Source organism: Nipponia nippon, unplaced genomic scaffold (genome assembly GCF_047370975.1).
Source record: "Nipponia nippon isolate SJK-2023a ecotype South Korea unplaced genomic scaffold, ASM4737097v1 scaffold_4, whole genome shotgun sequence".
Taxonomy (NCBI): domain Eukaryota; kingdom Metazoa; phylum Chordata; class Aves; order Pelecaniformes; family Threskiornithidae; genus Nipponia; species Nipponia nippon.
Window position 1 is genome coordinate 115,745,821 of NW_028262358.1, and position 25,804 is coordinate 115,771,624.

The 25,804-nt window shown below is 44.8% G+C and overlaps 1 protein-coding gene across 2 annotated transcripts in view; it reads right to left on the reverse strand.

Annotated features, from left to right (window-relative positions):
• Positions 1-14: 14 nt before the first annotated feature.
• The window catches only part of LOC148053481 (uncharacterized), a 30,078-nt gene continuing 4,288 nt past the window's right edge, over positions 15-25,804 (reverse strand). Inside the window, exons 2-11 of one of the 2 annotated variants that reach the window (XM_087775615.1) lie at positions 20,294-20,353; positions 19,193-19,283; positions 17,661-17,729; positions 15,590-15,805; positions 14,036-14,110; positions 12,321-12,419; positions 5,181-5,287; positions 4,348-4,467; positions 2,696-2,825; positions 15-2,233 (exon numbers count right to left, since the gene is read on the reverse strand). In XM_087775615.1, the coding sequence (XP_087631741.1) occupies positions 2,184-2,233; positions 2,696-2,825; positions 4,348-4,467; positions 5,181-5,287; positions 12,321-12,419; positions 14,036-14,110; positions 15,590-15,805; positions 17,661-17,729; positions 19,193-19,283; positions 20,294-20,353 (1,017 nt within the window). In that variant the 3' untranslated portion in view covers positions 15-2,183. Of the gene's footprint in view, positions 2,234-2,691; positions 2,826-4,347; positions 4,468-5,180; positions 5,288-12,320; positions 12,420-14,035; positions 14,111-15,589; positions 15,806-17,660; positions 17,730-19,192; positions 19,284-20,293; positions 20,354-25,804 lie in introns of both variants that reach the window. The other variant, XM_087775616.1, reaches the window with a different exon arrangement.

Below are 25,804 nucleotides of genomic sequence, written 5' to 3' on the forward strand. Positions count from 1 at the left end.
CACGAGTGCTGGGCTTTCGGCAAAAGTTTTGATTTTTTATTGTAAAAACAATGAACACTGGAAATACTGTAACATGTTGAAATGAAACATAATTACACAGACATCAAAAAGTTTGCAAGCAGATACAGAGAAAAAAGCGGAAGAAATCTGGAGTCTAGCAATCTTATGAACTTCTCTTTAGCTATCTATCATCTTCATTCTTCTTTTTTTTTTTTTTTGGATGACAGAGGTTATCTTCAATGCTAAACAAAGACCTTGGGCAACATCCTGGCCTCAATGAGGTCAATGAGTGTTTTCCATTGGCTTGAGAGACAGCAGAACTTTACTCATTACCCACATACTCATTAACACATCTTCTAAATCCTTGAACTTGCTGTACTTGTTTCTCCAGTGAGGCCATGCATTTTCTTGTTATGCATCTGCTCCAAACCAGTTACTTTTCAGATAAAAGCCCTTTGGTCTAGTCAGTCCATTCATAAACTGCCTGTACTTCCCCTACACTGAGACACAAACACCAAGATGTGCAGATTGTAGACAGTGGGTTGCTAAGTGGCATCAGGTAAGATCACCCCTCACCTGTCTGTCTGAAACAATCCCGCTGTGCTGAGTTTGACGGCACACTGTACAGCTAGCTACCCCAAAAATCACAGCACAAGAGAACTGCCCTTTAACATACAGTAGCTAAACTCCAAACACAAATACATTGCTGCAATAAATTGCTTCTCTGAAGGATACAGCTGCTTTGACAGCGATGCAGCAGACGAAGGCTATCAGGTAAAAGTGTTGAGCTGCAGGTAAAGCTCAGACAAGCCAGCGTCAGGGAGTGGGTGGCTGTGACGGCAGAAGCACAGAGCTCTCCTCTGGCTCCATGATGCAAACAGGAGTGCTGCTGTAGTGGTGTACAGCCATTAACATCCCTGGTTACTCAGTGTCCTACGTGAAATGAGTTTCACAGCATTAGCCCAGTGCCTACGAACGTGCATATGTTTAACATGCATTAGTAAGGTAATCTTCCTATACGATCTCCAAAGGCACAAAGTCGAATGGAGATGGAGATCCTGCAATCATTATCCTTCGAGGCAGGACTTCTAAGATGGATCAGGTGGAGGCACACTCTCAGGACCATCTAAGAAACCCTCACAGCTACCACCAGAGCTGCAGCTCCTCTAGGGATAAAGGGCTCCAGCTTTTAGTGGTGTCAGCTCAGTGTTATTTATAAACCACAGTATTAAATTGTAACACATTCCCTCCTCCATACTATAAGCTCTCCGACGACGAGAAATACACACTCTTCAATAAATACTAAAATGACATTTTTAAAAAATTCGTTCACAAATTTAGTTTATAGTAGAATATTTAAGTAACAAAATGATAAAAACTTCCAAACATCAGGTTAAGAAAAATGATTTCAAAAAGTTACTTCAGTCTACTATAAGTACAAATGCAACATGCTTTGGACATACAGACTTTAAACTTTAGCCCACCATGAAATCTGAGGAGAAAAAAGGGGTTTAGACCATCTTTCCAAGTAAGTTTAAAACCTCCTCTAGAAATTTTCCCTTGTGGAGCAAGCTAGCCTGACGTGGGGTGAAAAGTATAAATACGTCAAGGTATGAGGCAAGTCTGAATGCAGCAGCCAACAAGGGTTTAAAAGATTTAGGAGGTTTAAGAACGATCCACATTATTCTCCCTTTGTCTCTGAACAGTGCTTCCTTCTGTACATTAGTAGCCTGTCGATGAGCACCTCTGCAAAAATGCCAGAGACCAGACTAGCTGGTGGACCCTCCATGGCACTGAAGTACAATCACGGTCAGGTATGTCCCAACCATTTCTACAATGGCATATAACATTACAAGCTGACAAACAACATGACAGTGAAAAACTGAAAGGACTTAATGCAACCAGTCAAAACCCATTCAACAGCTTTTAATCAAGGGCAGCAGTTTGTAATGAACAGCCACTCTGTTTCAACGCCACCTCCTGCGCACAGCGTGCTCATTCTCTCCGCTCGCTCACACACTCATGCTCTCTGGCTCACTGCTCCTCCTCTTCCTCTCGCTGGGAGGTCTCCTGGAGCCTCTCTTTGCTTTGGGCTCAGCGCGGCATCGCAGAAAGCAGAATCTTTGCAGCTCATTGGCATGCCTGCCCCATTGGGTTGTCACTCTGGCAGCTGCACAGCTCCCTCAAGTCTTCATTTTCTTCCTCTTCCTCCTCTCCTTTTTTCCAGGTACACCTGCCATACAAACAACAGGGGCCAGTGCACAAACCTTCCACGTGCAATCACATCCCTGGGAACTGTTGGCTTTTCGCCTGAAGAAGGGTATTTTGGGGTTCTTATATGTGTTTTACAAGGGCCACCTACTTGCAAGGGTAATCCAAAGTCACGGGGAGGGCTCTGAATGCTTTTAGTGGGCTCTGACTCACACATACGCTTGCTTCTGTTTCACATTTAAAAGCGCCATGCAAAAATTACTCCCACTAAATGCAATAGCAGTTTTGCTCATTAACTCTGGCAGGAGCAGGAACAGGTATTTGTCACAGAAAAAAATATAACAGAGCCTCTCTAAGAATTAACTAATGCAGCTAAAGGAGAAGCATTTTGCAGATTCACTTAAAAATGCATTTGTGAACATTTCTTGGATTACATATTATTCTGAAACCAAAAATCATCAGATGTGCAAAAACAATCACTTACCATTATTGGGTGAATTATTAGCAACGTCCAAGGATTTTCTGAAGGAAGCACAGACTGCATCACTGGTATGTTTTGTAGATACCAAGTCCCTTGGGCCTTCTTCCATTCTTGTTTCCAAACCTTGCTGGGGCTTAATTGAAACAATATGCTTCACTAAGCATATGAGTTAAACGAAGCATATGCGAGTACAAAATATGAGAGAAAATGTCATTATTGGAGGGAATTAGGGTATTTAAAGAAACTGCAGGACAAATTAGTTTTTAAAGGGTTAGAATATTCTGGGATGTCATCTACCTACCTGTATTTGTTTTAGAAGGGATTAAAGTATTGACATTGTCTTTCATTACCATCTTTCCCCATGTTTTCCCCCGTGAATAGCAGAACAGCAAGACATATTGAGGTGAAAGTACTGTAATTGTGTAGCGAGACTGAAGACTAAGCAGTGCTAGGTGAACGGTTGGACTGGATGATCTTAAAGGTCTCTTCCAACCTAAACGATTCTATGATTCTATGTGCCCAGTGACTGCTAAATGACCACAGTCCACAAATAGGGGAGGTAGCACAGGGAGCATGATGAGCAACTTTGTGTATCTTGCTTCATAAGTAATTTCATTTTCTTATGTCCATCTCCAAAGGATGAGCTTGCACAGCAGCAGACACCGGCATTTGGGGCTGACGTGCAGCACAAACTCCTTCTGGCCCATCATAAACGTGCCAGAAGAAACAATGCTGTCCTGAGGAGTCTGAACAGCACTATTAAGATTATTCATTAAGGTACATACAAAGCTAAAGCAACTAATTGGATGTGCAAGAGAGAGAGCGGCCTGGCAGCACTCCAGTAACTGATGGGCTGTCCTAATGACCATGTGGGCTGTAGTCAGTGAGTTAGTTAAAAGCTTTTCCCTTAAAACGGGAGCATCAGGAGTTCAGGGAGAAAAATTGTCCCAAGGATCAGGAGAGACCACAGTGGATGCAAGGGGAAGACAAATGATACTACACAGCCATACGAGTCCAGAGCAACATATTCAGTGACAAGTGAATGAAAAACAATTAGAACATTTTGGGCAGTCCCCCCATTTCTCATTTCACTGAGCAGCAAGGACATCACAGCTAAGGACTGGTCCAAAACCCCGTCAACACTCTGTTCCTTTGTACTTCCCATCCCCAACGAGCTGACATTTTCCACAGCCTTTCTCTGTTGCACTCTGAGACGTTTTTCTCTCAATAAGTTTTTCACTGGTATAACATTGGTCTCACTTTATCTTCACTGGCTTTTAGGAACCACCTTTGTGTTACTGTTAGTATCTCCAGGTGACCTTCCACCACAGATAAAACACAGCCCAGTTGTACACTAAACTTGGAGTGCATTTGCCTGAGAAAGCATTTTTTCTTCCATGATTAAAGCCATCTGCTCCTCTCTGCATTGCAAAATCAAAGTGTTTTGTAAATATGTTAGGGAATACCGTGTTGCAAAAACCCACTGGTCACTGTGCTCACCCTTCTTTTATGGGAGGGCAGGGAGAAAAGAGAAGAGGAAGCCAGAAGATGGAGAGGAAGAAAAGGCCCCCTTAGGTCACATCATCCTAATGGAGAAGACATCCCCCTCCGCTCTTGGAAAACCAGACACTACTCTGGGAATACAAAATACTCACATGCCTCAGTCCAGCTCCACCCCTTGCTTCCTTCACTTCAATTTTCTTCTTCTTCCGCTGCGTTTTGCTTTCGAGTCCAGAAAGGCAGAAATGAATGCCTGCTTTGCCTTTTGGCAAATCCTGAAAGCATCAGAGATTTTATAAGAGGAGGCCTGGGACGGCTGATTCACATTTTTTTCAGGAACACTGATTACCTCCCGGAGTGTGTGCTGACCGTGTACAAGCTGGGCTTCTCTCTGGATAAGGTACACACCTCGGCTTAAGACAGCTGTTTGCAAAAAGCTCAGGATGCTCTTCTCACTGCTGCCAAAGAGGGACATTTCCCTGGGCTTCTAGAAAGCACTTAAACAGCAAGCTTTCTGCTTCTACCTCTCCACCCAAGCTACGACTGTATCACTACCAGCAAACCCTCTCACTTAAATAAATACGTCCCAGCTGCCTGGGATGGTGTGAAGGCTGGTGTTCACCTGTGGACTCTACACCTCTTTTAAGCCCCAGGTATCAGGAAGGTCAGCGACAGTAAAAAGAGTTCATTCACACAGGGTGGCAAACACCCGACGTCTGCTGCTCAGGACAGCAATGCCACCCGGATGATGAACTCTCAGAACCAGCCAACACCCCCAACCCATCTCATAGGTCCTGCAAGTGTGACCCCCAGCTCCAGCTATCTCAGACAGGTCAGGGGAGCAACCAAGCCAAGCGTCTCCTCCCAGCGTGAGAAAGCCCCCACGACCAGAGGAGTCCGGCTCTAGAGCTGGACTGGACACCCCAGTCTGGCTGAGACTGACCCCAGTGGAGCAGGTCTACCTTGGTCATCAATGCCACTGCCTCACCTTCTCCTTCTCGTCCCCTGTCTGATGCTCCTCATCTCCTGTCCAGTTTCCCCACTCTTCCGTTGGAGCCTTCCAGTCGGAGTCTAGGTCAATTGCTGAAGGATCATCTATTAGGACAAGCATATGAATGAGTCATCTTCAAATCCATTCTACTTCCCAGGCTCATACTAGTAACACAAATGCTGCAAAGAGTTTCTGTCATCTTCCTGCTTGCTGATGGGATGGCTGGGAGTGCATGTATGCACATGCGCCTTAAATGTATTTTAAAAAGTATACATTGACTGCTAATTCACAATTAGTGAATGCGCTCTCCAGGACAGGTGGAAAATTAAAGAAGGGCAGAAAACACATGCAGGAACAAAAGCCCTTCCAGCCTGCGCTTCGATAAAACAAGCTTTACAAAACTAATAGCATGGCTTGTCAAATATTTTCTTTTAATTTCAAGGAGAAGGATTCAGGCATATCCAGAAACACTGGCAGAGGCAGCACGCTCTTCCACTCACTGCAACACACCATCCTTAGGGCAGTTATTTGTGTGGAAGAGTAATATCAGCAAAGGATTTGTGCATTTGTCAATGCTCTCATTGGCTTTTCTTTCCTATAAAAAAATAGTACCAAGTGCATTCTTGACTTGGTCTTCCTCTTCCATTGTCTTTTCTTGAATGCAAGCCAGAAAGGCACCAACACGATGCCTTTCCAAAGCTCCCTAACATGCAACTCTAAACATGCATGAAATAGATAACACCTACCCTGCATCGATTCTGATCATTTCGTGGGGGCTAGGCAGAAAACTTTTGAAAATCTTTTAGGTTTCTGTATCTGCCAGCATCTGGTACCTTTGAAAATCTGGCCACAAGCCCTCAGCTGCCTCTCCACAAAGCACTGGCAAATGATCCTCAGGCAAGAAGGCAAACCAGACAAGTCTAATTTCTTTGCCCAAACTGAATGAGGTGCAAAAAAGCAGATAAATCACCATAAGATGTTGAAAGGACTACTTGATTATTTTTTTAATGGTTTGAATGTAACAATCTTAAGTCTCACCCTAACAGGGAGAAAGACTTTCAAAACACAACATATAATAATAACTCTTAGCTGATCACGTCTCTTAAAATAAAAACAAATATTAAAAGATCCCAGGCTGGATGGAAAAACTTCTAGTTGAAGCAGGGCCAAAACCAAAAGCATGCTGGGGATGATAAAAGAAAATTGTTTCCAAAAAGTCGCTCTGTCCAGTTTGCTGCCAAATGTTATAAACATGATTATAAACATTGCTCAAGCTTCTCAGTTTAAAATCCATGCCCTGTACATAGACAGTATTTCTTTCCTTCTTCAAAAGGGACAGGAACAAGTATTTTCTAATGTATTCCCCACAAAATTCCAGTCTAAGTATTTTAGGCAAATGAATGCATCTAGATTCGAGAGATGCACCATGTACACGAATGACTTAGATGTCTGAAGAACATTTTGTGTAAGCTGTAGCATGGGATAGCACCACCAAAAAGCTTCTGCTGCTTCTCCTCAGTTAAGTTACAGGAGGGTCTGGCTCACAAATTCTGGAGAATTTAGCTGTTGTGGTTGAAGGCAATACCAACCTGCACTCTCCACCCCATATCTATGCCAGAAGGTACATCAGGGTGAGGACACAGCAAGTCCCAGCTCCGCAGCCTGTGCGTGCACGCTCTGCCTCTGCACTACAATACCAGAAGTGTGCTGTGGCAGCAAAAAATATAGGCAAAACCATGCTGCTACTGCTAGAGAGAAGGCAAATTCTGGCTACCAGGAAGGCACACAGTATGATGCAGGGACTGGTGAAATGGCACCGGGACTTCAGGAATGACAGTCCCTCCTGCACTGCACGGCAGCAGCTCTGCTGATGGATGCTCTCGTGGGTGTGCAAGCAGAACGGACTGTAACTTAAGGAAGGCACACTGGAAGCCACGACTATCGTTTTCACTTATTTAACTTTCGATCTCTTAAACAGTATGTTTATGTACTTGTTTTTAAGCATGAAGATAGTTTTAGTGGCTAAATTCCTGCAATGGGCTTACGTTCGTGCTTTGCCCTCATCATGTGGATAGGCAAGAAGCTCAGGCAGGCAGCGGTGACTGCCTCATCTCAGAATTACTGGTCCCAAAGCGTTAAGTCCCAGGGGTGTTTAAAATCAACTCAGAGTAAAATTAAGTGCAATATAAGATTCTTTATGATTTGATGGGAAAATAGGATTAAATGTACTTATCCTAGAGCTCTGGTTTAAAGCCTCTCCTGTTGTATAGCATATTTCCCTTCCAGCTACTGTGACATCTGAAATGGCTTTAAACTTTGAATAATCTTTAATATTTTTAAATCATCAACTGGTCCTCCTTGGGTCACAAGTTCTCTCACAGGCTAAAACTGGTCAGTAATTCCTTCAGTAGGAGAAAACCATGAGCAGAAAAAGGAATGTGCCATGCAGCAGCAAGTACTCCGGCTTCCTTGGTGGGTTTAGCACTAACGGAGGTGATCTCTCCCAGCGCATCTATAGACCAAAATCTTGGTAATTCCTGCTGTTCATTTTTACAAAAGCAGTGCTGTTAAATGCCATTATCCAACTAGATTCTTGCATGCAACCCACCTGAGTCCCCCAGCAGCTCCACCCAGACAAAGCTGTACTTCTCTGTTCCCTGCTAGCAGCAAACGTCCCCTTTGCAGCATGCATTTCAGGGCCAAGGTGATTTCCACCTACCCCATGTAATGAAGATACTTTAAGATCCTGCAGGGCACTACTTTGAAGGTGTCTTCAGAAATCAGGGAGGATGCCAGCACTTCTGCAGGCAGAAGGTCCATGCCAGTGCCGACCACCCGAACGCCCTTGGTCTCTGGCTGCCTGGGCAATGCCAGGGAGCAGCCAGCTGTGCCCTGAGAGGTGTCGGGGAGCAGGCAAACAGGGCCCCACAGCAGCAGGGTCTGGTCAAAGGGGACCGTCAGCAGGTTCCCTATGCCAGCTGATGGAGAGGGTAGAGTAGAGGACTCTACAGGCTGAACCTAATTATCTGGCCTGGAAAATGAAGCTGGAAAGTACTGCAGCAAAAATCAGTCTGTGTCACCAAGAAGGGGATTAAAAAAATTCCAGTCCAGAGTTGTAGGTTTGGATCCTATGCTATCAGTGTCCCTCTTTGGCATGCTTTCCCCGAATATGGTCAGCAGAAACCTAAGGGACAGCAGCCCTTCATCTGGCAGGGCAAAATCCTTAGGGGACTGCGTATTGTCTACGGTGCCGAGTCCTTCTGTGGCTGCTGTAGAAAACTTGTCCCTTTGCAAAGGGCAGGTGGCTGTGTAATGAGCATGGTCCTAACCTAAATTCTTGCTGAGTCCTCACTTGTAGACCAAGTGGAATCCATTCAGTGCAAATGGATAGACAATTTCCAGTCTAAAGCTTTGCATTCCAGTCTAAAGCTGGGTGTAGGAGTCCCTCATTTGGCACCTTCCTCTAGCATAATTCAGTAGGTGCAAAAATATCAAATAAATCCCAGACGAAAGACTTCTTTTAATCCAAATAAGCTGCTTATTCCCATGAAACAAAGGAATTAAAATTCATTTTAACCCCAGGACAGAAGGAAGGATGGGAGTCATGAGACATGGGCGCTTTCTAAAGGTTCCAGGGAAAATCTGCCTTGGCAATCAAGAAGGATTGATTGGGAAGATGCCAAGTCACAGGTAAAAAGACAGCCCTCGTGGTCATGAGACATGCTGCGTTTGCAAAGCAGAACGTGGGTCTTCTGAGACTGCCCTGCGCTGTCACCAGAGCACAGGCCCACTGCACCTGGAAGCAGACGCATGGCATAAAATCTGTATTTGCTTGCCTTGGAACCAGACACAAGTGCTCTAAAGCAGCCCAGCTGGCCGCCCTGTGCGGGTGACACATTTTGTAACAGCAAAACCAGCCACAGCCTATAATGCATTTTGTGAGACAGCTCAGCATAAGTACATAAATGTCACCAACGGGGCAGCGGGAAACGTGTGGTATAGTTGCACAAAGGCAGTATTGGGAAACACGCAAGCAGTAAAGCCAGCGAGGTAAGAGCACAGGAGGCAGAGCAGGCAGGAGATGCCTGGTGGAACCACAGCAACCCTGCAGAACCGGCAAGAAAGGTGCCTGGCAAAAACAGAGCAGCTCCTGGGCCCGAAAGTAAAGTGAACTATGCCAGAAGCACCAGAGATTTTCTCTTCGTGGCAGGGCTGAAAAGCATGCAAACAGTAACAATGAGCAGGGAAAAATGAGGATGGAAGAAGTTGCCCACTTTGGAGCCCTCTTCCCTCATGGAAGAGTCCATGAGCCTGGCCACTTCAACCTCCTGGTGGGACTGCAGGGACTGCAGCCATCAGTGCTAACCATGTGGCTTCAGCTCCGACACACTGAATACCTTTAGCTAACAAAGGCTTAGATTGCTAAGGACTAATTGTTGGAATATGCAGAGACAATGACTGATGACAGAATGAGGATTATGGAATCACTGAGGTTGGAAGGGGCCTCTGGAGACCATCTAGTTCCACCCTGCTACTCACAGCAGGCTCAGCTACAGCAGGTTGCTCAGGGATGCAGCCATCTGGGTTTTGAATATCTCCAAGGATGTAGACTCTGCAACCTCTCTGGGCAACCTGTTCTGCTGCCTGACCACCCTCACCATAAAAAAAAAGCTTTTTCTTATGTATGCATGGAATTCCCCGTACTTCACTTCATGCCCGTTGCCTCTTGTCTGCTCACTGGGCAGACCAGAGGCAACCACCCCATCAGGTTCTCATACACACGGAAGGACTCTCCTTGACCCACTCCAGTACGTCCATGCCTGTCCTGTACTGGGGAGTCCAGAACTGAGTGCAGCACTCCAGATGTGACAATGATTAACAATTAACCATCGGCAACGTGTATCATAAATGAATGTCAGCCTAGCAGTGTGTTGCTTTGAAACCAGCCTGATTTATCACTTTTAAACACTCCCAGATCACAGTGACCGCTCAGTTCCCTAACTACTAACTCTCCCCCTATGTATATATGCTTTCAGTTGCAACAACACTTAAGCCTCAAACCTTTTGCGAGTTAGGCTGTTATTACTGGTACTTCACAAAAAGACAACCCGATGCAGCGCGGGGAGCCAGCCAAGGCTGCTCCGTGAGCCGGGGCAGAGGCAGGAGTCCAGCATCCAGCTCCTTCTTCTGCACCAGCCCATCACGGAACAAAGAGACTCATTAAATGTACTGATCTGGATTTGGTAAAATGACCCCTGCTCATATTCAGGTTATGAATGGCATTTTTTTTAGTTCACAGGCCTGCAAGGGCTAACAAGCCTTGTTTCACTGTCAAAGAGCTCATTTTGCCTGCAGCACAGACCTTAATGCCAGCCATTACCTCATCTAAATTCAGGGAATACATGTTCGTGACACTCCCCTCTGCATCAATATCAAGGCTGATGATTCAAAGGAAAAAACTACTACTACTAAGAAGCAAGCTGTAAGGCAGGCAGAAATCCTTCCATTTCTGCTTTAAATCAAAATGCATCTGCTCCGATGTTTGCAAGAGCAAGCTGCTGAATTTGCTCCTGTCTGTTCTGCTCTCAGACAGACGCAGCACTAAGAAAAGAGGAGCTCTGCCTGGCTTTGCAACTACAGATCAAATCCAGAGTGTGCCAAGTGTGACCTGTGCTAAATGCAACGCAAGGAAATGCTGCTGAAGAGCTACCTACGTTGCCTCCCTCCTTCCCGCGGGGGCGAGCCTGGGCTCAGAAGTTACAAAGGGCTGGGCGCTTACCAGCAGCAACCTGGGGGTAAACAAACACAGCACTAAGGGAGGGGAATGCTTGGGGCTGGTTTGGCTTTTTTTTTGTTTTGTTTTGTTTTTTAAAGCAAACTATGCTATTTATAAAATCCTCTGATGGCCAAGCTCATGCGTCTGCTGCAGAGTCTCAGTTACCGCTGGGCAGAGAAGCAAGACGACCGCAGTCTTTTCTCTTCAATGCGTTCAACCGCTCTGGGTTCTCCTGTAGTTAAGGCAATCAGAGCAGCTAAAGCAAGAAGGGGTCTGCCCAGCTTGTCAGACATCATCCCTGCAAGAGCAGGGTAAGGCCTCCCAACAACAGGGGTATAAATAGATACTTCACTCAATCCTGACCAAAAGGTCAAGAGAAAAGGCCAATACCCACACTGTTCATGCCAAATTATTCCAGCCACTCAGGACCCACGCTGGCCTTTCAAGCAGATTTTAAAAGTTAAAAAAACGCCAAAACATTATCAGGCATAAAAAGGCTGAAATCCTGATTGCCACAGTCCACTGGAGTTGGATTCTGCATCTGGGTTCTGAGTATTACAGAGGAAAGTTTAAGTTTTGGCAAAGGTACCCCGTGCTCTAGCAGAGCCCTGTCCTCCCCGTGGCTCTTCCCCAGCCACCCCACAGAGCCCGGGCTGGGGGCTGCCTGGAAAGGGGCCACTCAGCTCCACCTTCCCCACCCCACGATGGGAGGGAAGGGAACACAATGCTTCAGTTATGAAAACCAAACCCCACTTTGAATTCATTTTGCAAATTTAGTAATCTGAGATGATTGCTAACACGTGTGGGTTTTTTTGAAGCACAGAGCCCATATTGTTGCCTCTGGCTCAGGAAGTCCCTGACCCCCTCTCTGCTGGCTGTGGGGAAGGACGTGGGGGGATTGCCCTCTGCTTGCCCTGTTCCTGTGCTTATCTGCCAGCAACTGCTATGTGCAACCGCTGGAGAGAGGACACCGGGCTATGGGAGCCTTCAGACAGCCTCCCTACAGCTGGCCTGGCTGCGCAGAAGCTCTAATTACATTTTGCACAGCAGTATGTACGCACTTAACAAGACTGCACCTACTGCATCCCTTTTTTGTCACTTTCTCAGTAAAAACATAAATAAATTGCATGTTCTCACCCTTCTCAAGGGTCACATGCAGGGCGCCTGCTGCTCTGACCAAGCTCGCAGCAACTTTTGGCGCCTGCCCAAAACCAGACCCAAACTGAATTTCTCCCTTACCTCTGCCAGCCTTGTGCCAGGTGGGAAGTGAACCCTGATTTTTGAGGCTTAGACAACAGACTGAAAAGGGTATCAGCATTAGTACACTCGTCTTTCAACAGAAAATGAGCAAAGAGACATACCCTGCCCCTGCCATGCATCGTCTGCGGGGAGGAAAGTCGAGCTGGTGTGCCAACAGCATCTGGAAGGACTGTCCTCAGATGACTTACTCTTCATGTTATCTGCATACAGGAAAAGCATCTTTTTTAAAATAAAACAAAAAAAACCAACCCCAAACCTAAAAGATAATCACATAGGTATATTCACATTGTTAAAACCAATTAATCATGCCTTTATCTGCTCACTATGTCATGATGCCTGGATGTTATGTAATTTAAGCCACACATTAATCTACGCTGCTCATCACAGTGGATTTATTAATGAAGGCTGGACAAGGACAGTGCATGCATAAGTTATTAAAAACAACCCACTCAGGAGTGGCTACACTAACAATATTCAGAGATGTAAACTTCTGACACATCCCTGTTGGGGATGTAAGAAGGGAGCTATGGTTCCTGCAGAACAAAAGCTGCATCCAGTGTAAGCAGCTCCAGCTCCTACTGACTTCAGTGAGAAAGCTTCTGCTCATTCTAGCAGAAATCCGTAATTACCAAATTAATTACTCCAAGAAAGAGCACAGATGAGAGAGCTGCTGGAGGAAAAAGAAGAGTTAAAGTTTTTCTGATTACTATTTTCAACAACTAAAGCAACCAGTAGGATTCCCATGCCTCCCTGAATGACTCCCCCTGGCCCCTTTCTAAGGCCTGTACATAACAGATTAGTGTTTTCTTCATTTCTGTCATACACAACAGATTTTTTTTCATATCTCGAATTTTTCCTTTCTTCCTTTCACCTAAAGAACTCCTTTGTTTGTGCAGTTTTCCTCTGCAGTTTTGATTTTTTGCTCCATAAATGCAGATGTTAACAAGTATTTCTCCCTGTCAAGTACTTGCACATTAGGAACTGCTTCAATCTGGTGATGCAGTGTTGGAAAATAGGTGATAAAATATGGCATGTATTATATTGACTACCATGTCTGGCTTTAGAAGTGAATTTCAGCGTTCTGGCTTACACCGCACGTGCGGTTTTGTGCACAGATGTCTATCTATATGTATCTATGCTTGCCTTTAGCATCTCTGAAAGATTCAGGACCAGGCTTTGCATTCATCAGCTAGTTGGACCTCCAGACAAATTTGAGTTTCTGGTAGATAGAGAGTGTATGCACCAGGAGCGCTCAGAGCCAGGCAGTGAGAAGGACTGGCAGTTGCAGAGAGGCAAAGTGAAAGCCAGAAACGAGGCTCAAGATTAATACAAAACCAGAAGATGCTTCATCCTTCTCAAGGCCATGCATGGAGAGGCTCAAGTTGAAAATCCCTCGCTGTGCTGGAGAGGAAGGTGCTGGCTAGGCAGCCTCTAACAGGGCCTCTCCAACCTGGGCGTTTGCTCCCTCCCTCGGTCTGAAATTCTCTGAATTTGTTGGTCATCAGAACACAACGGAAACCTTGTGTGCCAGTAAACCTAACAGAGAAAGAATCTGCTGGGGAGGCAATATTTTTTTTATTTATTCCAAGATGAGACACGAGTTTGGAAAGCGCTCGATAAAGCGTTCTGCTGTCACTCCTTAAAATGCTGGTAGCGCTGGACTGCAGGTGCGAGCAAGCTCTACAAGGCAGAATGACTAATGAAATGTGGCTCCAAGGGAAAAGACCCATATGTAAGCAATGGGAGTACTTTTAAGCCAAGCATCTAAGAAGGCGATAGAAGAATTCAGATAAAAGTCCAAAGACAGACCACTCACCTAACTCCCCAGACAGCTCTGATAACGTCCCAAAGGTCACAGGACAGGATTTTACTGCTGCAATATCCCATGTTCCTGCATTTAGAAAGCAAACAAACAGTAACCCAAAATGCGATGTCACATCCACAGCTGGCGACTGCAGTTTCTACCTGACACTCCCAATCTCATTACTGCCCTTCCATGTCCTCTCCCATCCCAAGCCTTCAGCCACTGCTGTTGCTGGAGAAGAATCAAGCAAGGAGAAATGATCTTCTATGGACAGAGAGAGTCCAGCCCAGTTGCCATGTACACCTTCTCAGCTCTTCGAAATGCACATCACACCAGCATGGCACTTCTCTGGACTTAATCAAATTCCTCACTCATCTGAACTGATGTCCCCTTTATGCACAACTGGCAGAAGTTGTCATCATGTATCAGCTTGGAATTTGGCCTTTTGACAGCATTAGAGTAAAAAAGGGTACTAATGTCCTCCCCGCATCAACCCTATACTTTGCAAAAAAAGGACTCCAGCAGAGAAAGCGACTCATGTAAGGGCAACCTGTGACCATTTCTGAATCACCAGATTACTGCTACTGAAGGTGAGTCATCTTATGGCCTTATATACTAATCAATCCAGCCATCAAGCTCATTAATGAGTGAGATTGTAATGAAAATCAAATGCTTTTGAAAATTAACCAAAAAGCAGTATTAACCACTTTAACCTTTAACTCTCCCACCCCACGAAGGAGTTAGGAAGATAGATATAAAGAAAGATACAAAGGTCCAGTTACCACCTAGTTATTAATTACTGGTATTGTTCTAGAATCTATAGTATCACCCACAGTAGAAACACAATATGAGACATAATTTTGCCATAAAAATTAAACCATGACGGAAACGAAAAGGCATCAAATACTAGTGAGAGAGCTGATATCAGCATCTCCTAATCTTTAGCCTAATGGCCTGGCAGTCCATCCCTTCACTGCTTTAAAGGTGTCTGAGGTTTGAGAGACGCAGTTTCCCACCTGCAGCTTATGTTACACAGAGAATGTCCCAACAGCACAACTGAGACCCAAAGTAGCTCTAAATGGCCTTGTTTGGACACCAACAAGGGGTGAATCAGCTGGGAAGCTGGGCAAACTGTGTAGGTACAGCACAGCGCTGACATGAACAGACTAACTCCAACTGTCAAATACCCAAACTGATTTAGGAATACCCTGCCTCATACTGCTTTGAAATGCACAGATATACCCTGAAGCCTAACTCTGACCATGTGTGAGCATCCTCAGAAGGAAAGGCTTTGGTTCCTTTGCAGGTTCCTTTGCACGAACCAAACAGTAAATACCTGTGGGTAGAAAACAACTTGCACTCAACAGGTAGGCTGCAACACAGAAGAAATTCCTGCCATAAAGACCCCTCTTTTCACATTGCTGGAAAATAAATGACAGCTAGCAGGGTTCAAAGGGGGTGGACAACATTGCATGTGTGCAGGACAAATGTCAGTGGGGCTGTACTCTGCTGGACGCAGTAATTCATGATGCTTTCCCTCTGCAACACTTGAATACTGGCACTCACCTACATTGGAGAAAACATCCTCTTCTGACTGGGAGCGCACCGATTCTTCCTGTATGGCTCCTGAGGCCTTCAGCACGGTCTCACACTCTGCCTTGGCAACGAGAGCACCTTTTCCACCACCACTGGTGTCCTCTGTGAGCGGCCACACCGCTCCCTTCTCATCCCAGTCAAAGGCTGGCTCAGCCACCGAGCTACCCAGGGATGCTCTGCTGGGGTCTTCTCGGGAATAAACGTTATCACAGGGTCATCATTATTTTTAATTACAATGAAGAGTTTGTACAGGGGAAACAACAGAGCAAAGCCTGATATAAACCCATCAGATGTAATGGCTATATTCCAACTGAAATTATTTACATATACAATGAGAGTAAAGCAGAGCCCCTGGGATGGGAAACGTGAAGGCCATGTGAGAAGGAAAGCACCACACAGTCCAGCAATGAGTCCCACAGGAGATGACGCCACACCACAGAGGCCTTGGGCATCCCTCCCTGACTGCAAGGGTGGCTCAAGGCCTCCAGAGTTCAGCTGGGAACCCAGAGCAGTAAAGGGAGAGAAAGAGGACAGCTGGACCTCCAAGGAAAAAGAAAGCAAACCTCTTGGATGTTGGTAGTTCAAGGCTGCTAGAGAAATCAATGCCAGCCATATGGATATTATAAAAAAAAGACAATTATTTCCAACATCTTTTGTTCCAAAGGACTCCCAAAGCACTTTAGGACTCCATTTTCCTATGACTCTGGTGGGGCAGGGACCACTGCTGGCATCAACCCCACCTTCACACACCTTACTGCTGCTGCTGCTGCTTCTTCCCTGCTAGGAAACAGCAATTAGCATGCAGGAGGGTTAGGGCTTTTTCCTGGAAGAACGCATTTCACTGCTCTGTAAATGTCCATACCGAACAGGACCACCATGATCACCTGGTTGAGCCTCCTGCACAACCCAGGCTCCAGGACTGCACCAAGGACTTCTCGTGCTTCAACTGCGACTTAGTCTCCTGAGCTCCCTTGCCCTGGGCCAGCAAAACACTTACTTAACACCTGCATGGGCTTAGTGCTAAACCATGCGTGGTTAACCTTCTGCACATGCAGCTGGCACCACCAATGCCAACAGGCCAGCTTACATGAATAAAGCCAAATGTGGACCCATCTACTTTACTGGAGAGCAAGTAGAGACCTCAGCACCTTAAGCCCTTAGAGACTGTGATGGAGATATTTAACTCTTGATTTACAGAATCCAAATGATAGAGAAAGTGGTCCCAAAATGTCTATATTTTTAGATTAAAATTTGCTGTTCACTTACCCCGATTTTCAGTTTTAGTACAGCATCTGAGAGCACTTTAAAATATCTTATTGCAGACAGCGCACAAACACCCGCATTCATCCCGCTGTGCCTCCCAATCCCAAACTTCCATCTTAGCTTCTAAATTACTCTAATATATTAAACTTACAGGTTTATCTATTATATTAATAATTTTATCACAGATAATTAAAACATTTCCAAATGCCTTAATTCCATGACCTGCTTTCATACAGCAGTTATAATAACATAGTTAGTAGAAATGTATATAGGCATAAGTGCGTGGCAGACACTTTGAAATCCCCAAAGATAAAATGTGGAGTGAGCACAAAGCATTGTTTCATTTTATCTCATTAAGATAAGAGTATATCCTCCCTTTATAGCTGTTTACTCTAGGCAGGCTTGGATTAAAGAACCTGTTTGGAACTGAGCAAATTACACAGGATTTTATACATCCATTATCAGAAAACTTCTTCTCTCACGTCCTGCAAAAGTAACTAATGCACATTACACCAAGCCTTTAGCAGATCTCAGACCTAATAAACATTTGCTTTCAAAGTCCTATGGGTAATACTATGTGTTTTAATGAAAGCCTGGAGTAAAAGGCAAGCTCCCAAGTAAGAGCTCCCAAAGCTGTCTTTTCCTAAGTAAAGAGCCTAAGTAAGTGCAAAGAATTTGCTGCCGAATGACAAACAGAGCAAACAGAAAGATGCTGAGAAGTGAGAACGGGTGACAAGCCCAGCCAGATCAGGTGTGTAAACTGAGCCTGTACATTTACCTTTTTGTTTCAGCCTCTCCTTCCTTAAGTGTCTCTTTTCTCGGCTGCTGATCTTGGTCTGCCAAACTCCTACAACACAGAGCAAAGTTAATTTTTAAGCTAACAAGAAACTTCCTTTACTACCTTTATTGCTTAGCACCAAGGTAAATAGCTATCTGATAGTTTCTGATGCTGGCTGTGCAAGTGGCATCAGGGCAGCGAGCGCCGCCCCGGCCTCGTGCAGCATCTCCCCTGCGCGCAGCCTTTGCTGTCTCCGCAGAGGTGTGTTACATAAGAAATCCCCATCACAAACCTGTCTGTCATGTGTCCCAACTCCTCTAACTGCACATATTCTTCTGTCCTTTGTGTCAGCCTGATGGGACACCCCTTTCCCTCAGGGGAGATGTCACAACAGAGCATCAACCGCCTTATATGTCTGACAGCAGAAAGAAGTTCATGAAAATCTTAACTGTCAAACAAGGCTTCAATTTACCGGCTTTCTCTAGCCCTGAACATACCCTAAGACTTGTTCTGCGATGTGGAGACCCTCTGCCAGGCAGCTGATTTCCACACGATTCATTCACACTGATGGGGCCACGTTCTGCCTCCATCCATGCTCTCCATGGCCCAAGACGTCAGGGGAGGGACTGGCACAAATGGTTAATAAAGAAAAAACACAGTCCACAGATTTCACTTGAGACAAACATCTTCTTTCTCTGAACCAGCCCTGAATAACTTGTGAAACAGTTCAGCTGGCTCATCCGTGCAAAAAACTAAACATTTGTTTGAAGAAAGCCTCTGCTGTTTCCCATTCTCCTCCAGCAGCCTTGCAGGCACTCTGCTGCCGACACAAGAGCCCACGGGGAGGACTCCGGTCCAACGACAGCAAGGGTTTCTCTTGCTCTCACCACCACACTAATCACATTATAATCTTTTAAGCCCAGAAAAGCTTAGAATTTGTTGTTTTCAATATGACCTTTGGTGGGGGGAGGCGGAGAGGGGCTCATGGGATGCAATGTATTTTCCAATTAAATTCTAGCTGCCTGATCCTTGCTAGCCTCTGCCAGATTTCTCTGCAGATTTGCTTGCAACCAAAGACCTTGGTTCTGTTCACAGGTGTCCTAGAAATTAGCTGTCTATTACCCCAGCGCATTCACCAGTCTTAATCATGGGCACAACAAAATGCTGCCTGAGGAGACCACAGCTCCAGCTGCGTATCAGCATGGCAGAGGCCACAGGACTGGAGTAAGAGCATGAAGACAGGACCCTGCTACCCAGTGGACCTCTGGCCGCTTCAGAGATGCTTCCTCATCTGCAGATTTGCCATCCCTGTGAACGCGGTAAGGACCTGAGAAGTGTGGCAGGAAAGCACATGGTCCCTGTCCGCGTAGTTGCACGTAGTAAGGAGCAGTGACAGAAATAGCTCTCAAACTGGCAATTTTTCCCAATAACGCAGAACGGTAGAATAGTAGAGAAGACCTCCCTTTTGAAATATTTCATGTTATTATTTGGTAACATAAATCAGATAACAGGAGAACCTCATCTTCTGTTACCTTCTTCCTCTTGCAGTTTGTCTTTTTCCACAGAAAGCAGATCTTTTGGCACCTCCTTGTCTGAGCACTGGGCTTTCCTCTTCTTCTTAGGCTACAGTATACATGGCAGAAAGATAAACCAGGTATTTGTTACATTTCATCATGAAGAAAAAAAGAGTCAGGGCAATAGTTTTGAAATGGAGATCACACAGGGGTACTCAGAGAGAGCAGTACGTTGCTGGAGTCTTTAAGTGGCTGCAAAAGCCTTCCTGAGCAGATTTTACTGCAAACTCCAAACCAATGAATGCTGTAGCTTTTGGCCTACAAAATTTGACTTATATCTGCTAGGTTAGAAAAGCTCACATTTTAATTCAGGCACCTGCTCTATAGTAAGATTTGCATTCATCATTCCTAAGTCCTAATTTTCTTCCCATAAAGGAGGGAAATGGAAAATTATTTACCCCCTTTACAATCAGCAATGCTGAAATCAAGAGTTAGGACCCTGCCTATGCTTAACCAAAAAAACCCTCATGGAACAGCCTATTTTTAATGAAGATATCTGTAGTTTATGCTAATCTCAAAGGGCACAGCAGTGGCTGAGGACATTTTCATATGGCTTGATGAAACAGTAGAGCTAACCTTAAGCCTTCAATTTTGAATGTTCTAGTTTTAACAGAGCGGTTCTTGACTTTTCCAGGGTGGGACACCCCTGCCAGGAACACGCTTCCCTGCCCAGGCTGGGGGGCTGCTCCTCAGTTGGAAGTGTCTGTAAAGCACGGACACTTTCCTCCACATCAGTACAAGTGATCAATACTCAAGATAAAACCCTTACCCAGACCCAAGGAAATGTCCCATGTCAGAGCTGGAACTGAAATACAGGAGATCCCAGCTCCCACTTCTGGGCTTGGACCAGGAGACCGTCCCACTTGTGGTGGCAGTGACAAGCACCACAGTGTGACCGTGCCAGAGAGTTACTTGGTCTTATGTTCCTAAGTCATCTTTTAGGTGCTCCAACAACAGGAACAACAAATTATCTTTAAAAAAGTCTACCAAATAGGGAACATCCTGAAAACAAGTGGCTCTTGAAAGACAACATATGAACTCTAAAACTCTTGCTGGTACCTTGAGGAGCTTTTTCTCTCTGCTGTTGACTGATGTTATAAGCTGGTCATTCACTGGAACCTAGAAGACAGACAATAAAAAATGCATTATGGAATATATATGTCTGTGTGTGTGTATGTGTAAATATACATATGAATACATTTCAATACCTTCCTATAATACAGATGATAGGCTGAAAGACACAGCTAAATAACCCCCAGTATAAATCTGGGCCAGAATTTGTGGCCTTATTCCAATTTGAGTTAATTTATTCCAAATTAATTAGTGTTAGCTAAGCCTTTATGAATGTAAATCCAGAAACTCCACATAGATTTATTCCAAAGCAGACATATTTGTGGTTTATCCTAACATTTGTCTAGGATCAAAGTTGTTTTTCAAATAGGGTAAGCCTGTCTTAAAAAAGCAGCATAGACAGGAGAAGGCTTATTTTAATTCTTGTTTACTGGTTGGGGTGGACCTTATGTTCCCCCTCAAGTCTATCTGACCAACTGAAAGAATAGCTTTCATCCTCTCTTCATCCTGTAAAGCAAACCATGATAGTTTAAGGACTTTTCAAATTACAGTTTGATTAATGTCTCGGCTGTCTCAGAATTCACTGGCAATGGCCAGCCTCCAGCTACAGGGGTGGGAGGGTGTAAATCTGCAGCTGGGACAGCAAGGGCTGTGCCAGCAAGGGCCACTGCGCGCTACGCAGAGGCAGCAGCATCCAAGAGAAGGCAGACTCCCCTTCTACAGGTGCCTCTGTTTCCCCCTGACATGCACAGGAGCATGTTGCTGAATGTATGGCACTCCTCTCCCTTGCCCCCGTTGCCCTCCTTGTGCAATGCAACCCCCGTTCAACACTGCCCAGGTTTCCTTCAGTCCCATCAGACCTGTTGGGCTGCCGAGCTGAACCCAAAGCTCATGGCAGGGAGCTTGACCCAGGCTGTCCCCATAGTCCCTGATCCATCCTCCACCTCCGCCCGGGGCAAGGGGCAACAGGGAGCCCGATGCCTGGCAGGTGAGGGCAGCCCGGCAGGGAGCAAAACCCCTGGCTGGAGTCCAGAGCTGTCCCCTCGGCAGCAGGAGATAGCGGGCACCCTCTCACAAGCTGGTGATGAAGGGGCTTCAGGTGCCCGCACTCCTCTCGGGGAAGACTGCTGATGCTTTCCACCATCTGCTCCTCATCCTCACCCTCACAAGTCATCTCTGTCCTTGAGACCCTGTGGCACAGTTTAACCACACGCACTCTGGAAGATGAAACCTGCTCTGATTGAGCTGCAGAGGAGCGGTACCCGCTCTGCGCCCTCACAGGTGCCATTAGCGGGATGAAGAATAACACATGCAGTTAATGAAAAAGAGAGAGAGAAATCAGCACGCTCTGCAAAACACTGTACGGTAAATCAGGAAAGCTAAAACCTGTTCTTTTTTTTAAAAAAAAGGCTCGCTGGGTGGCCACATCCCTTTAGGAAACAGGGACACCACCCCAGATGTGAGAGGCAAAGACTCAGAGCCACCTTGTGACGGCTGAGATTACAGCTCTCACCCCGGCACACGGGGACATAAGGAAGCTCTTTTCCACAGAGCAACAAGTTTTTGTGTGTTATCCCAAAGGCACTCTGAAACGTCGTCAGGCCCTGAAGCAGCTTCTTCCGAGAGGTGAACCAGAGTTATTTCTTAGACACCAAAAAAAAAAAATCTCTGCTGACGTTTGCAATGACTAGTTAACAGCAAATAAAATCCTGTGGGATTATATTATTATTATATTGTGGGATTATATATTATATAATTATTATATATTATAGGTGGGATTATATATCATAAAATATCTGCCTAATTACATCAGTAATTCCACCAGCTTCAAATTATAAGCTTAAACCAAGTGGTCCACATCTCTTTTGTCTCCCTTAGCTGTCATTTAGTAGGCTTACAATTACATTCTTCTGAACATTCACTGGCAAAATAATGACTTCTGTGTTAAAACCCAGCAAAGTTTTGTAGTATTTAGCAAGGCCATCTTTGGTTTTTTCCCACAAGCAGTCATCTCTCTTCTGAGACTCTCAGGTTCCTTTACTAGAGGTACTCCATAAACCCCACCACAAAACAGACCATTTTCCATATCCTGCTCTGCTCAAGGAAAAGATCCCACTGTGCCTGCAGCAGGGAGGGAAGCAGCCTCTCACATTGAGTGGGAGACATAAAATACAAAATCAGGGGAATTTTGGTGAAAATTTGAACGACTTAGGGAAGATCTTGAGCTTACATGATTCTTTCTTTCTCAGCATATGCTTCTGTCCAATTAAACGTGTGAAAATACAAATAGATCGTGTCTTAGTGAACAACAATTCCTATGCAATACAAAATGTTGGGGGGTGGTGGTTTTGTATATGACAGAGGACTTCAGGAAAACTGAATTTTATAGCATGAATATACGAAGGGATAACTGGGGGAAACCATACAACATGTAAGCGCAATATTCCTTTCCAGTCTCAACAAAGCCTGGTGATTTCCCAGTTCTTATAATGAGATGTCCAACGTTTCCTCAAGGCTTTGCAAATGGCCCTCCCAAATTAAGCCACTTCCAGCAAGACTGCCACCATCAGCAACAGAAACGGCAGCACCGACTTATGAAGCAAGGAGGAGGGTGCTTTTTTGCCTTCTTTCAGACACACACAGAGGATAAGAGACATCCTACCTCCTATTAGCCTCTCTTTACATCAAGATGCTTCTGCAAGCATGAGGGACTACACGCAGAGAGATGAGGAGGTGTCAAGATTAAGGACATGCAACTGGCCTCCTCCCGCAGGCTGCCATAAGCGAGCACAGCCCGAGGCTGTACAGAGACCTCACAGAGGCAGGGAAAACTCCAGAGGGAAAATGTTGAGTGCAACAGAGAATTAGGGAAAATGCGAACTATATGGGCTCTGACAGACTCGTCTCAGCTGGGGCAGGATCATGTTCCTGGACCTTCTCTCCATATAAATGACAGCAAGCAAGAAGCTGGAAAAATTGCAGCACTTTGTTTTAATGCTTTACCAATCTGACTGCTGTATGCTTTTACCAGACAAGCACAACATTTTCTACTTAAATGATATTTCATCTGCTAGGTAAACGCCCCTCTCTCCCTCTCCATCACTGACTAAGAAGTTAAAAATATAGTGTTGACAGTCATTTACTATATCCCAGGGGTCTTCATGCTGACTGACTGGCTATTCAGCCCTAAATACCCGCCTGGGACCCCTGAATCTTGCTGCATCCTTCCTAATGAGCAGCTGAGTGCAAGAAAAATACCAACCCTGACCACTGACTGATGATCACCAAACAGCCCACCGCTCCAGGGATGCTCTTCTTTCCAGCCTAAAGTATCTGTTGCTTCTCCACCATCCCTCAGTAATAGCAGCAACTCCCTCCCTTTCATCACCAAGTATTTTTACCGAGTTAAACTTCCTTTCAGTGGAAAGGTATTATTCTAGCCTGACCTTTTGTATTAAATCCTGCCTTTATCCAGCCCCTTTTCAGGCAGTAAGCTGGCTGTATGGCTGAGGAACCCTCATTCTTCCCTTTCGAAGCCTTTAGGATACGGGATTAGTCATGACTCTTTATCATGCTGTTTGGCCATTTTGAAAAGAAAAAAGGAATTTTCATGATTTTATTGCACTTAACCTAATGGACTCATTAAAGAGAAATGAATTTTGTCAGGGTAATTTTTTTCTTAATGAAAAATGTAGTTTTGTACAGGGAGAACACATCTAAACCCACTGCATTAAGTGACTGTATAAAGTCATCAGTGCAATTCCAAATACATTAAATATATGCAGAGAAGCTGAATCCGGACTTTTAGTGGAATCAGACTTAGCATATTAATTTCTACTCACATTCTGTGCAACAATAGAAAGATTATTTTTAGTTCACGGCCATTTGTTTCGTGACCCAGTGGAACAGGATTTCCCCCCCACCCCCTGCCTTTTTTTTCCTTTTTATGTAACCTTAGGTTATATTTCTGATGATTGCTCTGAAACCTTTATTCTCTTCAGCTAGCGTTTAATTTTTTACACTGTTAATATAGGTCTACATAAAGTCACAAAGAAAGAAGGCAAAGTGATAGGTCTTCAAATGCTAAAAAATACTGCGTTTAATCATTAAAATATAAACCATGTATTCGAAGCCCCTAGACACTTACCTTTCTGCATTTCAGTAGTTTCATAGGACCAGTCATTTTTACAAAACCAAACACCTTGGTAAGCATCTATCAGGTCAGGAAGTCTGCTTTCAAATCTCAGTGCCACCAACTGGTTACAAGATTAATTAAAAATTATGCGAACATTCGTTTCGGGTTCACTAACTGCCCTTTGTCCCACTTGGGGAAGGTGCTTAAAATTGCCTTCCTTAAGAAGGCATGCAAAGGTTTCCCCAGTAGAGGGATACTAGGACAAAATAAACTCAGCGCATGAAACCCAAAGGGAGCTATTATATGCTTCACACAGCGGCAATCAGGGAATTCATTTAAGAACATGAATAAAGATTCAGAAAATTGTTTTCGGCTACCACTTTCAGAAAACTCCAATTAAGTGGGTTGGACATTGGAAATGAAAGGAAGCAAAAACTACCCCATTCTGGCAGGGGGTCTGTGAACACAAAACCATTTCCAGATTTAAGAAATACTTCAATTAAATTGCTTCCTAGTGCTCATTTCCAGTGCAAAAACTCATTTTTTTTTCACCTTGTGTTACACCACAAGATAAATGTGGTGGACTTAGGCCAAAAGGCTATACTGGCACAGCAAAAGCAACACTGACATGCACTAAATTAAAGAAAATTTAAAAACAGGAAAGAAAAAAGGAGAAAAGAACAAAAAGAAAAGGACTTGCTAACCAGGGCACTAAAGAACCTCCCTGAAACATGCTGTGTTACTGTTGAACAAGAGATCACTGCATTCTTCAGCTTCCTCAGCAGACCTTCAACAAGCTGAAAACCAAGCAGAAAGTCTTAACTTCTCTCAGCATCCTCTGGAAGACCTGGTCTTTGCTCCCTACACTAAGCACTATGAGTCAGATGTTTGCGATACTGCTTGCAGTCCAGTGTTTGCTCTCTGAAGATGGGTTCTTCTCTCCTGTGCACAGCAGCACAGGCTCAGCCACAGGGTAAGCAAACCAGAGTGCTGCTGCGGCCAGCCAACAGCTTGTATTGCTCCATCAGCAGACAGTGAGCAATCTGCATGACAAACACATTGGGAAATAAAGCAGCACACTGAGTTTCATTAATTCTGAATCAGATTTTCATAAATGGAAGCAGACATCCTGGCCAGTCTGGCTTTGCCACATGGTCCTGTGCTGATGATGGACTTCAGCCTGGGAGACTTATTTCCCAAACCGATAGGAACGAGGTGAATGGGAAAGGACAAGCCTGCAATTGTCAGAGGAGAAAGGATGGGGTTTAGGTAGAGCAAGAGTCCACCAGAGAGACAGGAAGGCACCAGCTTCAAAGAAAATTACTGTTTCTGTCCCAATAGCTACAGAAAGGAGAACAAAATGG